Source organism: Lissotriton helveticus, chromosome 3_2 (assembly GCF_964261635.1).
Source record: "Lissotriton helveticus chromosome 3_2, aLisHel1.1, whole genome shotgun sequence".
In the NCBI taxonomy this organism is placed as follows: Eukaryota; Metazoa; Chordata; class Amphibia; order Caudata; family Salamandridae; genus Lissotriton; species Lissotriton helveticus.
In genome coordinates, this window is record NC_136062.1 from 296,559,497 (window position 1) to 296,572,221 (window position 12,725).

The window sequence follows — 12,725 nt, forward strand, 5'->3', positions numbered from 1 at the left end:
CCTAAAGAAGTTGCGATTCCTGCCCGTCTCCGACTCGTTCAGCTCAAAATCTTACATCGTGTATATATCACTGGTCCGCACTTGATTCGTATGGGTTATTCCTCAGACGGGTTATGTAAGTGTGGTTGTGGGATGCTTGGAACTTTCCTCCATATACTTTGGGAGTGTCCGGAGGTGGTGACGTTCTGGAATAATGTGCATGCCGTGATGGGTAGGGTCACGGGAGTGGTGTTGCTGCCCGAGGCCAGACGATGCCTGTTGAATGTGTGGGAGCCGAATGATTATAGTGTGGCCCAGACGCAGTGGGCGACCCTTGGGAATATGATTGCCAAAAGGGATGTTGCGCAGTTGTGGGGTTCCCAGCGGCCGCCCATGGTATCGGTATGGAGGGAGAATATGGACTGGTGTATGTTCAGAGAGAAAACTGTGTATGTGGCGCGGGCAAACCTAGAAAATGGAATAGCATCTGGAGCCAGTGGAACGCATACCGTGGAAATATATGTACGCCTCCATTTGTGGAAAACCCGAAGTTCCCCTGTCCCCCTGATCCGACATCCCATATATTGTGTGCTTTATGTTATTCTTAATTTGTTTCCCCGCTGGCCCCCTCCCCACACCATGTGCCATTGATCTATTGTATAACATCGTGCCTAGGTGTCCTCCTCTGTGAACACATGTCTATGTACACTGTTTCCCTTTTTTTTTGCCTTGTATGTTGTTTTTTCATCTTTTAATAAAAAAAATTTTGGGGGGAAAAAGGAACAACACTGACGTTTTTTGTCATTCTCCAGTTGTTTCAGCTTCTTGTTTCTTCCAGTTATTGTATCTACATATGGATTGTGACAATACAGCCTAAACCAAGATAAATCAGACAATTAGCCTTCTGATGTCTGTGCTTTAACACTCTGAGGATGGTAACATTTCGAGAAGATTTTTCCCTCTTTTGATTCGCGTTCGGGCACTGTTCGTGAAGTAGGCCTTCAAATCAGATAACAAACAGACGTTTTACATAAGAAACAGTCGGAATAGGGTTTCATGGCCAACTTACTATGCGGGTCGGCAAGGAGCTTTCTATATCTAAATGTTTTTATAAAAGTTACATCGAGCGAAGAACTGTCTATAGAAACGGAATACATCTGTTAAAATTCAGAAGATATCAATGTGCATCCAAATTCCCTAAATGTAGTGATGTAGAGACGAGTATCTAGGGTTTACATATGAAAGAAGCAACAGTTTAATACAAAGATAAGCCACATGCTATGATGCCAACAACATTAGTGTAGAACTTAACATCTCCTGAGCACCATGGGGCCAAGCATGATGTTTCCTGCATCCCCCGTGGGCCACCAATGAACATTTATTTATTGTTTAGTACAGTAACAGGATCCTTCCCAAAAGGCCAAAACAACCGATCTAGCATACACTATTATTTGGTAGCATTGCTGGGGTTACTAGCATCACCAGCAACGAGTTTCTTTTGCATCCTGGAACAGAAGCAAATATTATCCATGGTCATCTTACATGCAGACAATAGCCCTGACGCTTCTTATCGAGGTATTACATAGCAGAAAACAGACAGTTGCCGTGGATACACACATTTGCATGAGAATGCTCATTTTGTAGCTTCAGAAAAATAAAGGAAAACTCAGAATACTGCTATGATCTCGAGGCACATGAAAAGTGACCTAATCTGGCAAAAAACATATCTCATGCATCACAAATTGCAAACCCTGATAGTTAATTTTGTAATTTGCATTGCAGTGTTTATAAAAGTATGTGATGGGGCACTTGAAAGAAGATGCTACCACCGTTTCTTTCAAAGTAAGTGGCAGGTGTTTATGGTTTGAAGGCTTGCTCTAACATTCGCACTTTTTACAATGAAAACATCTTTTTTTTTTGCTGAATTGTAGAAGGTTAGCTCGTATTCATTCTATCAAAATCTGAGTAAAAATACAGTACTGTAAAATACTGGTTGTGATTTACAGACATTGTGGAGACGTTTCAAACACAGTAACAGGCTCCTGCATCAAATATTTACAGAGAGCCAATAAATAACAGCTAATGTGCTTTGTTTGGAGGAGCATTGGGTTACTGAATGACAAAAAACAATCTTCGCACATGTAACTGAAGGTATACAGGCACTCTATATATGAAACTATACACCCTTACACACCTTGGCTGCACTTTTGAGCTGGTACATGGATGGGTCGTCAGCTGGTTTTCCAGCAGCGCACTTCGTTGCCCCAATTAGGTCGCCGAGGGCCTTGGCCACATCCTTAATGGCATTGATCAACACAACCTGGAAGAGGTAATTTTCAGATTACTGTACAAAATCCTGGAAACAGAAATGTCTGCAAGATTAAAGATGTGTGAATAGACTACTACTATGATACATAATAATATAGAATTTAGACAGATCATCTTGCTTTCTCTTTCTTAACACTTCCCTGTGGATATTAAAACACAAGGCTGCTGTATGCATTGGTGAAACAATCTGGAAAGTCAACTGGGTCAGTCATGCAACAAAAAAACCAAAACTAAACAAACAGTAACAGCACCTGCCTGATTTTTCTAAACACAAACAAAGTACAAACGATTCAACGATTCAGCTGCCAAAAGAAAGATACACAGCTAATAAAAGGATATCGAAATGCAAACCCAAAGAGATGTGCCAAATGACAAGATAAGCAGAATCATGAGACGTCCTACAGCAAAGACCACTCATCAGTACATTTTTTAAAGCAAAAGTTAAAGCGATCAGTCAGAGGCGCGTGCTAAATACAAGTTTAATCTTTCAACATGTTTATTAGATCCCATACCTCAGTCCTTTTCTCTTTAGTTATACCTAATGCAAGAAAGAGAAATGGAGAGCAAGTGGACTGCAGGAAAGTAAATGTGCCAGAACTTGAGTCTTTCTATTTGTAATTATGATAAATTGCCCCCTTCTTCAGGGTTATGGGTAGAGTAAAAATCAAGTATAAGCAAAAGGGCACGACAACCGTAGTAATATCTGCGCTGTAACCACGCAGGTTTTTTAACGCGGCTTGGTCAAAGAGAGCTAACGAGCAGGGATCCATGATGTAGCACAAATGGCTGCCCTTGCAGATGTCAACCAAGGAGACAAGGCAGAAAGGCAATACATGTCCAATGGACCAGGTGATGTGTCAATGAGTCAGACAGGAAACGACTAAACTAACAACTATCAAGAATGCAGGCAATCACACAACAAGCAATTTATATCTTAGAGGTGCGCTCTCCATGACAGGGTCCATCATAGGACATAAAGTACAGGAGGTCTTAAAGTTCTTAGTCCTAGCCCAGTAAAAGTGAAGGTAATCAAGAGCTTTGGGTGGAATAAAAAAAAAAGTTAAAGAACATTTGTAAGAGGTGTGGACTTGTTAAAAAAGCATTGAGTCCAATGTCTGTGGACTAAAATCCTAAACTTGATGAATTCCTAAATATAAATATCAAGATATAATTTTAAAAGTTTTTAAACCATGGATGTCTAACATTAAGTTTCTACAACTGTGCTCTCAGACGTCTGATCCTAAAGGTCACCACCCAATGTTTTTTAAATTGACGAAAAGATACAATCTGGAAGACAAAGAGAGGATTTTCAGACATTCACCGCAATGCACAGGAGTGGATATATTTATGGGGTATGGTAGTAGTCTGCAAGTGTGAAAATGATCAGGGGAAGAGGTGGCATTAGACAGTACACTCAAAAGGGGAGTAGGTTGTTGGTATTTAACTTTTCCTCTTTGGCTCTCCGGTTCACACTTTTGTTTTGTCTCCTTTCCCCCCAAAGGGCACTGGGGGCAACTCTTATTCATCAGGAGTAAAATATAAGGGACGAATGGTACTAGAATAGAAGCCCTACATAGCATGTGTCAAATTGAATTGACAAAACTAAACAACATTATGTTGTGTTATGAAGTATTTATAAAGCGCAGCTTTCACTCCGAGGAGCATCATGGCGCTAAGCAGATCACTGATGTACAATAAAATCAGATCAACTTTAAGTAACTGCTATTTGAATCAGACAATCCTTTATTTAACTGTTTTATGTGATGCTTCTGGACTATAGAGTATTAAGGCACTTCATATAGAACAAGAAATGACATTTAAATAGTGAAAAACAATGGTGTATACACCTCTTAGGAATCACTTAAGCACAGTTCTCTTGGTTGCATTCCAAACAGTGCTGTGTGTACTCGGCCAAAGCTCCACTGACTAGACTTTTATAACACAACCAGCTCAGACCAGGACCAATATTCTTGGTCATTAAGAAAGCCCCAGTTCCACAAGCCTCTTAGAGGGAAGCAGAGATAGTCCAATGTGTGCTGCTTTCATGCATAATGAAATAGAACATGTGTGTTGTCCTTTCTCTTAAGAACAAGATTGTTTTCGTCACGAAGAGAAGACGAAAAGGGACTCGGGGCTTAGAAGACCGTCTTCAGCTGCAGCAAGTTGGTGGTGGGAAGGAAAACTGCTGGAGGCCAAAGGCTGTGCACCCAGAGAGCCTATGACGTGCCACTAATGTATATACCAAAAAGAGATGGTAACTGACATCAAAGGTTTGGGTGTATTGAAGGAAAGATCCCCCAACAGACGACCCTTAATACACCATCAAAAAAGTTCCATAATCTCCTGCAAGATAGGGGACAAGATTGGCTGAGAATGCCTTTGTTATCCCAATGAAAAGCAAGATGCAACTCTTATCTTTCACATTTTCACACCACATGCCCCAGGCTCTGAAACTACCAAACAGTGATAGAAGATTTGGTGGAAAAGAGCATTCTCTTGTTTGATGAAGGACCAGGACGCTTTCCCTAGGGAATCCACCCGACGTGTCCAGCACTGCTATGATTAGGGAACTTGCAGGTTTTCATAGAAGATTACTTTTTGGCATTCCCAGATGGACAAGGACGGGAATATCTGCTTTCCTCTAAATAAAGATTCAAGGCGAGGAGCTGCATCTGAAGGATAACATCTTGCACTGCCAGTCAACCTCTCATGTGTGGAGACCATGCTGGGATCTTAAAGTATGCATCATTCAGATTCATAACGCACAGTCTATTGCCAACATGGAATCGTGTCAGGTTGTTGCCCAGAGTTACCATCTTAAAAAGCTCTTTGAGGAGGAAGAAGCAGTTTCTGGTTCCTGAAACCTCCATTCAGCCTGTGCACCATATATTATGGTGGCAAGTTTTGCAGTTTTACTGCATCATATGAGTCTGGAGGTAATGTGGAAAGATATGACAGTATAACACATACCTTTAATATTCTCATTCTGGCAACCCAACCTCCATCATGTGCAGCATCTCCTTGGAAAAGGATTACATTACTAAGAAATCAATATAAATGTTACCCTGCAAGATTCTGTTCATAGCGTGTGTATTATACATTCAGATGCTTTCTAGAGCCATCTAGAGTTGTACTCGGACATCACCAGTTTTCTTCGAAGCAGCTTTGAGTCACAAGATGTAGAGTGACTTCCTCCTTTGTCCTCAATGCACATAGGAACAGACTCCACCCTTAGATTGTTTTTCGCAAAGAGGGTTAGAATAGAGTGGAGCGTAAGAGTAATCATGTGCCCTGTGCATCGTAGTAAGGTAAGTAAAGTATTGTGATCATTTAAAACATGTGCCATCATTGCCATCATCTGGGGAAGGGAGTTACATGCACATCTACAGCTCTACACACTACGAACACATGCTTATAGGGAAAGTAACATTTTCCCTTTGTAGTATGCATGGCTGTAGATACACATGCTTTGAAGTGACAAGTATCCTCCTCCCGGCAGTGGATACAGACAGGTGTTTGAAATAAAGTTTTGAACACAGTTTGACCAGCCATAGCTTGCTGACATACTGTTATGTCCACACAGTTCTCTTTTGTAAATGTGAGTGGTGTTGAGATTTTGCTGCCTTTCACATATCACCTAAGTGGTTGTAAAAGAATGCAACAATAGCCTCCCCTCCTTCTTACATGTACAGTGAACCCTAGGAGGTACAGAGTGCACTCTCTCATTTTTAGAGCAACAAGAGTGAATATATCTTACAATCCATCTTGCAATGCCTGCTTCAGAGATTTGTTGACCCTTGTATGGTCTAGCATGAGAAACTAAGAGTTGGTTTATCTAACAGAAAGACTTTAACCTATAATTCCTTTATTCTATGGAGTGCCTGTTTAACATCTAGTGTGTGCAAGTCTCACTTTATAAGCAAATCAGATTGTGGAAAGAAAACGGGGAGGTCAATAGTCTGATTCAACTGGAAAGGAGAAACAACTTTAGGTAAAAAATAGGGATTGGTAAAAACAGCCTGTCCTTATGTACTAGAGTGAGTGGCTCATGAACAGTGAGTGCTTGTAACTCACTAATACACCTAAAGAAAGTTATTGTTACAAGAAAACCTATCTTCCATTAAAGGAACCTGGATTCTAATTAATTGAGAGGTTCCATAGGTGGTCCCAGCAACAACTGAGAGCCGCATTTATGTTCCAAGCAGATGAAATGGGTGTTCTAAGGGGTATGCTGCTTTTAAGACCCTACATAAAACCTTTGATTATAGGAATTCTAAAAAGGGATGAGCATTCACTATTCTGCATGTATGGGGCTACCGCAGCTAAGTGAAGACTTATAGAAGTATATGTTAGCCTTGTCTTCTACAGAAGTAAAAGGTAGGAAATGATATCCTATGCCTAAAGGGATCCAAGTGAATTACAAGGCAGTAAAGGAGAAAATGCTTCCATTTGGCATTGTAGCATGCACGAGTGGCAAGTCTACGCTCTTCACACAACATAACTATACACTTGTCTAAGAGGTTAAAAAAATAAGCTGTCTACCCCTTGAAGGTGTTCTGCTAAGAGCTGTATGTTGTGACAAATCGCCCAGGGCCAAATCTGTTGTACCAGGGTGTATAGTAGAAGGGAATGGGTGTCTTCTTGTTTTTGTATGTAGTACATTGCTGTTTTATACATACAAGTAAATAGCTAGAAACTCCGTACTGTTGATGTGCCTGCTCTGCTGAAAAGGAGATCAAATGCCTTTCACAGTTATGTCACCAAGATGTGTACCCTAGCCTATGAGCGATCCATCTTTGTTAATGTCAATGCTAATGGTCACGTGCCTAGTAGTACAAGTTACTACTTGTGTAACGATATATCTGTAAGAGACATTAGTTAGTGATCGATTCCTTACCTTAGAATATTCCCCAAGTGTCAGACTGGATCCGGAAAGTTTTGCTTAGCAGTACCCCTGCGCATCAGTAGGTGGCGTCCTGCGGCTCCTTGTCCCTCACTGGCGTCGCAAGCGCCGAGATGACGTCACGGGGACTACTTAGGCGCCACCCATGCGCGCTGACGTCAGAGAACAACCGCTTACCAAACTGTTCCAGTTTCTTAAGAGTCCTTGTCCGGCGGAGCTGTACAAAAGGCACTCTGTGACGTCGAGGCCTGGATGACCAGACTCAGGCATGGGATAGGTAGTCAGAAAGGCCGGGTCACCAGGCGCCGGCGCCAGGTGACGTTTGCATCCACCGGGGCCCCGACGAAGTGCCCAAGAGAACTTCGGTAAGGGAGTCGACGTAGTAGACACCATCTAGAGCACCTCGGTGAGGAGGTTGGTTTTGAGGGTCACTGTGGAGAGGTCAGCAGCCCGACGGAGCACCATCGTGTAGGAAGCGCCCTCCTCCATTGTAGGCAGGGGAGAGGTGAATCCCGGGTCAGAAGAGACATCGAGGTCGCCGGCATCTTCCAGGTCATCCACCCAATCCTGCTCGGAGTCACACTGCCGGGCAATGGGGTCCTCGGATCCTTCCAAGTCCTCCTCCGCCTCCTGCTCTGGAGGGGCCAGTCGCAGTGGCAGAGCCGGAGAAGGAATTAACTGCGTCGGAAACGGCGTCGGAAACGGCGTCGGAAACGGGGCCGGACCAGTGAAGTCTCCCAAAGCGGATCCCAGGTTGGAAGAAAATGGTCCTGGAACCGGGGCAAGTGCCGAAGGAATGGCACCCAGTGCGGCGCCGGCAGGAGCCAACGGCATAGGATCCTGTGGCGCTGGCGGAGCCGCCGGGCCGACAGGATCTGGGCAAGGGACCGCAGGGCCCAAAGGCGCGCCTGTGGGAGCCCGAGGCCTAAAAAGGCGGTCCATGGCAGCAAGAAACTCTTGCACCTGTTCGGGAGTCGCCGACGGAGCCGAGTAGGGCGAGTAGACTGTGGGACTCCCAGGTTCCAGAGGAGACGCGGGGGCAGAGCCCCTGTCCCCCTCGTCTGCCTCCGAGGAGCGACGGGGGGACGTCGGAGAGCGAACACGCTTCTTCGACTTCTTCTTATGACGTCGCTTACCAGAATCCGAAGGCGAAGACTTGTAGCAAGAGGAGCGACAGCTCTGGTCCCTCGAGTGGTCCCAGGAACGGGCCCTAGACCCAGAGCAATGGTGTGACGAATGCCGGAGCTCCAGGAATTTCCGACGCCGCTCCCTCAAGGCCTTCAGGGGCATGGCATGACAGTCCCGGAAGTCGTGATCAGTCTCCAGGCAGTAGAGGCAAACATTGTGGGGGTCCGCCACCGACATATTACGGCGGCAGGCCCCACAGGACTTAAAGCCAGGCATCCATACATGCACCAGGAGAAAAAAGGGGGGAGACAAAAGTCTTGAATAGTAGTCAAAAAGTGACTAAGGTACGTGCTCAATCTGGATCTGCACTTGCTGGCGCGGAAAAAGAAAGAACTGACGTCAGTGCGCATCGGTGGCGCCTAAGTAGTCCCCGTGACGTCATCTCGGCGCTTACAACGCCAGTGACGGACGCGAAGCAGCAGGACGCCACCTACTGACGAGCAGGGGTACTGCTAAGCAAAACCTTCCGGATTCTAAGGTAAGGAATCTATCACTAGATATCCCTGCACGGAAGCAGCGGGGATGTGGAGAAAACTGCTGGGGAATAAGCCAAAAGGCCATAACAACGTACAACAGAGAGGCCCACATTAAGTCCTCACTGGCAAGAACAGCCCAGAAGGGCGCCAAAAGACGGCCCATGTGTTAAAAAGCAGGATACCAGGCCATGCGAGGTAGATACTACACAGCATAGACCTAGACCAGGAGTGAAAGCACCCCAGACAACAGAGCGATGCGACCCTACAGGACGCAGTAAAAGGGTATATGAGTCCCAGAGGGATACCTCCAATGAAAACTCCACAGGAGCATACGAAGGCAAATGCAGACACCTGCCACGAGACAATACCCCACATAGGGCAAGGGTCAACCCCTGGCAAGAGGGGGTCCTCTTGGCAAAACAGACAGCCAAAGGACTGGAAACAAAAATAATCCAGCCAGGCGGCTATACAGACAATACAGCGACACCAACCTGCCTCTGATAAAAATAGGGCTGTAAAGGAAGACCCGCGCCCAGGAAGAAAAGTCAGTGGGACGGCAGTATTATGGTAGGCATGACAGAAGCCTGGAGATCGCAGAGTCCGCGTGGGACCCAAAAAGGTCTATTCCGTTAAATGGCATGTTCTGGAGGCTTTCCGAATATTATCAGGGAAGCGTCTGTCACGCATCCAGGCATGGAAACGCAAAGCCCACAGAGTCTGTGGTATCCAGGGAGGAGCGTATTGAAAACTGTGCCATCTCCTTGCCATGAAGGACAAGACGGAGAAGCTCTGGGCGCAATTCCTCCAGAAGGGAAGGAAGAAAGTTAGCCACTGAGTCCCAGAGTGTGGAGGACGCACGTGCAAACACGCATGTAGTGTTTAAAGCGGATGGCCACGCTAGAAGAAGCAAAAAGCTGTCTTCAACATGCATCCAGCCACCTGGATTCCCGGGTGGGAGGAAACAAGGGCAAAGTGGAGGAGTCCTGTAACCCAAACACCATCTGAATTACCAGGCTCTGAGCAGTCAGGTGGAGGGGCAGGCAGAGTGGATCCCCCGGGGCAAGACGGTGCCTAACAGCAATGGCCCGATCAACTGGGGCTGTGGAAGAGGGCCGTGCCCTAGCGCCACACAAGACCTCTTATAAAGCACCCCCAAGGGGTAGCAAGGGCTCCACGGTAATGGGCTCGAGATGAAGCAGATCCATTAAGGGATCGGGAATGAGGGGTACCACAGGAGGCTGAAAGCCGAGGATAGCAGCTGCCTGGTTGATAGCGCATAGGGGGCCCCTAGCTCAGTAGTCATCCTAGGAGGGGACTAGAGGCCGTCTTTAGGGGACGGCTAGGGGCTAATTCTCCCAGTTGCCATAAAGAGCGGGGCTGGGGTAACGACCCGAAGGCCATGCCACGCTAGGGACCTGCAGCAGTGACTCCTGACCAGGGGAAGCAGCAGCAACCTCCGAAAAGGCTGTAGCGGATATCGGTGATGCCCGACCCCGCTGAGGAAACAGAAACGAGGACTCCGGAGGGGGGTCAACCACAGGCATGAACGCTGGTGTCGATGAATGGATGGACACCGGCGGCGATGGATGCGTCGGCAAAGGCGTCGGTGGGCGCCGTGTCGGTGTCGACTGGACAGCAACGGCCTCCACGAGGGACGTCACCTCGACGTCGACCGGCGTCGGATGATGTGTTGCCCCGGACTTGGGCTCAGGCTTAGAGCTGGGTGTGGGTTTGGGTTTGGACGGTGAGCCCGGCTTTGGGTCTGACGTGGAGCCCAGTTCCGAGCTCGGCGTCGCTGACGCCGCCTCTGCCGTCCGTGCAACAAGTCGCACAGGGCTATGCATTGACCGGGGGTGAGAGCCTGGCATCGAACACGGCGTCGCCGACGCCGCTTCCGGCGTTTGCACAGGAAGCCACACAGGGCTATGCGTTGACTGGCGGAGTGTACTAGAGTGACCAGGATGGTCTGGGCCACGGCCCAACGTCCTCGACTCGGCTCCGGAGTCGGTGCACGCAACCCTGGTAGGGGAAGGATGCGCCGACGAGGGCCCGGCCTGAGTACTCTCCGCCTCTGTGGGGTCTGAATGGCGCGCCAGGGAGAGAGGGGGACTCAAAGTAGACCTGAAGAGCCCTGGAGTAGGCCTCCATTTAGTCGCACGTTCCTCCAACTCATGGAAAAGGAGGGTAAGGAGGAGAAGGCCTCCGGGCACCCGTAGCTGAACCCCATACGAGAGGAATGGGCGCCAGCGGCACGCCTATGGGAGGTGGAACACCCTACCTACCCACCTACGGCAGACCGAAGACCTACTCGCCTTCAGAAGACTTCTCAAGACCTGGCTCTTCGAGCAGTAGCCCCCCCCCCCTCTCAGCGCCTTGAGACCCTCAGCGCGCTTTACAAATACCATGATTGATTGATTGGATATCAATGGACTCATGTGGCTCCGCTGACCTTTTTTTAGGGCGCCGGTCGAGGGAGCGGCCTCAGGAACAAGCCACCTCTGGGGAGGGAGAACGGCGACGAGAAGAGGCTGGGTTGGACAGCTGCGCAGCCAACAGCTTCATACGGCGTTCCCGAAGGGACTTCGGCTTCATCTGTTGACAGTCGCCGCATTACTTGGAATCGTGGTGCACACCAAGGCACCACATGCAAATAAGGTGCTAACACAGCGTGAGGTAGTATCTTCAGAATCTAGGGTGCAGCATACGTTTGAGCTACAAATCACGTTTCCCTCTGCAACCAGCTTGTCAACTCTTTCCAATAGGCGCCAGGAAGATGCTACATGAATGTCTCTATCTTCTCCCAAGGAAATCTGTCATAATATGACAGTAATTCCACCGACTTGGCAACATGCCACTGGGTGGTAGCACCTACTGTGACCCTCTGCCCCGCAGCATTGATTCCCTTACTATCTTCACCTGGGGCGCCCTCTGAGACCTGGGTTGATATCCTGTTTCTGGCAGTGTGAACCACCAGAGAGTTTGGGGGAAGGTTGACCTGATGTAAGTGGGGTCACTGGGAGAGGAATTGCACTTTTTTCTCAATATATGATGTGACTAACCTGGCACTGATTGGGTCTCTAAAATTACCAGGTGCCGACTTTACCATATCCTTCAGCATAGGCAAGAAATGAACACATCAATCTTGGAAAGAGTCTGTACCAATAAATCATCTCCTACTGTTTTCTACCAAATGCATCACAACTTTATGGTGAGGAGCAAGGGCTGTCCCTGCACTTCATCAGTATGCCTTTATCACCCTTTACTAGATTATGCTTGTCCCTGCACTCTATACCAGACTTTGCTAGTGAGTTCCTCCAACATGCAAATAATTGTGCTGCATGAAAATCGCCACTAGATTGTTTCACTATAATGGACACCTTTCAATATTACTGAGCCCCTCTATGAAATCTTACCAACTTGAAACAGAGCAAGGCATTTCATGATATATAGGATTCAAGTACATACGTTAAAACAAATCCATACAGTTGCAGTGCACCTTTTATTAGTACTTCACTCCATGCATGCATTTATCTTAGCAGAGGAAGAAGACGGCAGTGTCCTTCTAGAATGGATCTTGACTGGGCACAGCAGTGTGTTCTAGTTATTGGACTGGAGATTGAAGGATTGGACCAATGTAGGTTATATGTCTATGGGTTGGCTGTAGTCGAGTGCAGATAGATACTATAAGGCGTGCCTACTGAGGTAGGACAGAACACATGAAAGCTACTGGAATAAAAGTCAGCGGGGCTCGGTCAATCTAACCCAGATGATCTTCTCAGCTAGAAGTACATGGAACTGCGATATCCTGGTTTAGAGCCTCCTGGGGATAGAGGTGTATAAAAAGATTTTAA

The 12,725-nt window shown here is 47.1% G+C and overlaps 1 protein-coding gene across 2 annotated transcripts in view; it reads right to left on the bottom strand.

Moving 5' to 3' along the window:
* TLN2 (talin 2) overlaps positions 1–12,725 on the bottom strand; it is a 1,508,116-nt gene that overhangs the window by 158,446 nt on the left and 1,336,945 nt on the right. For both annotated transcript variants that reach the window (XM_078684194.1, XM_078684193.1), the window contains one exon: positions 2,174–2,299. In XM_078684194.1, the coding sequence (XP_078540320.1) occupies positions 2,174–2,299 (126 nt within the window). The remainder of the gene's footprint in view (positions 1–2,173; positions 2,300–12,725) is intronic.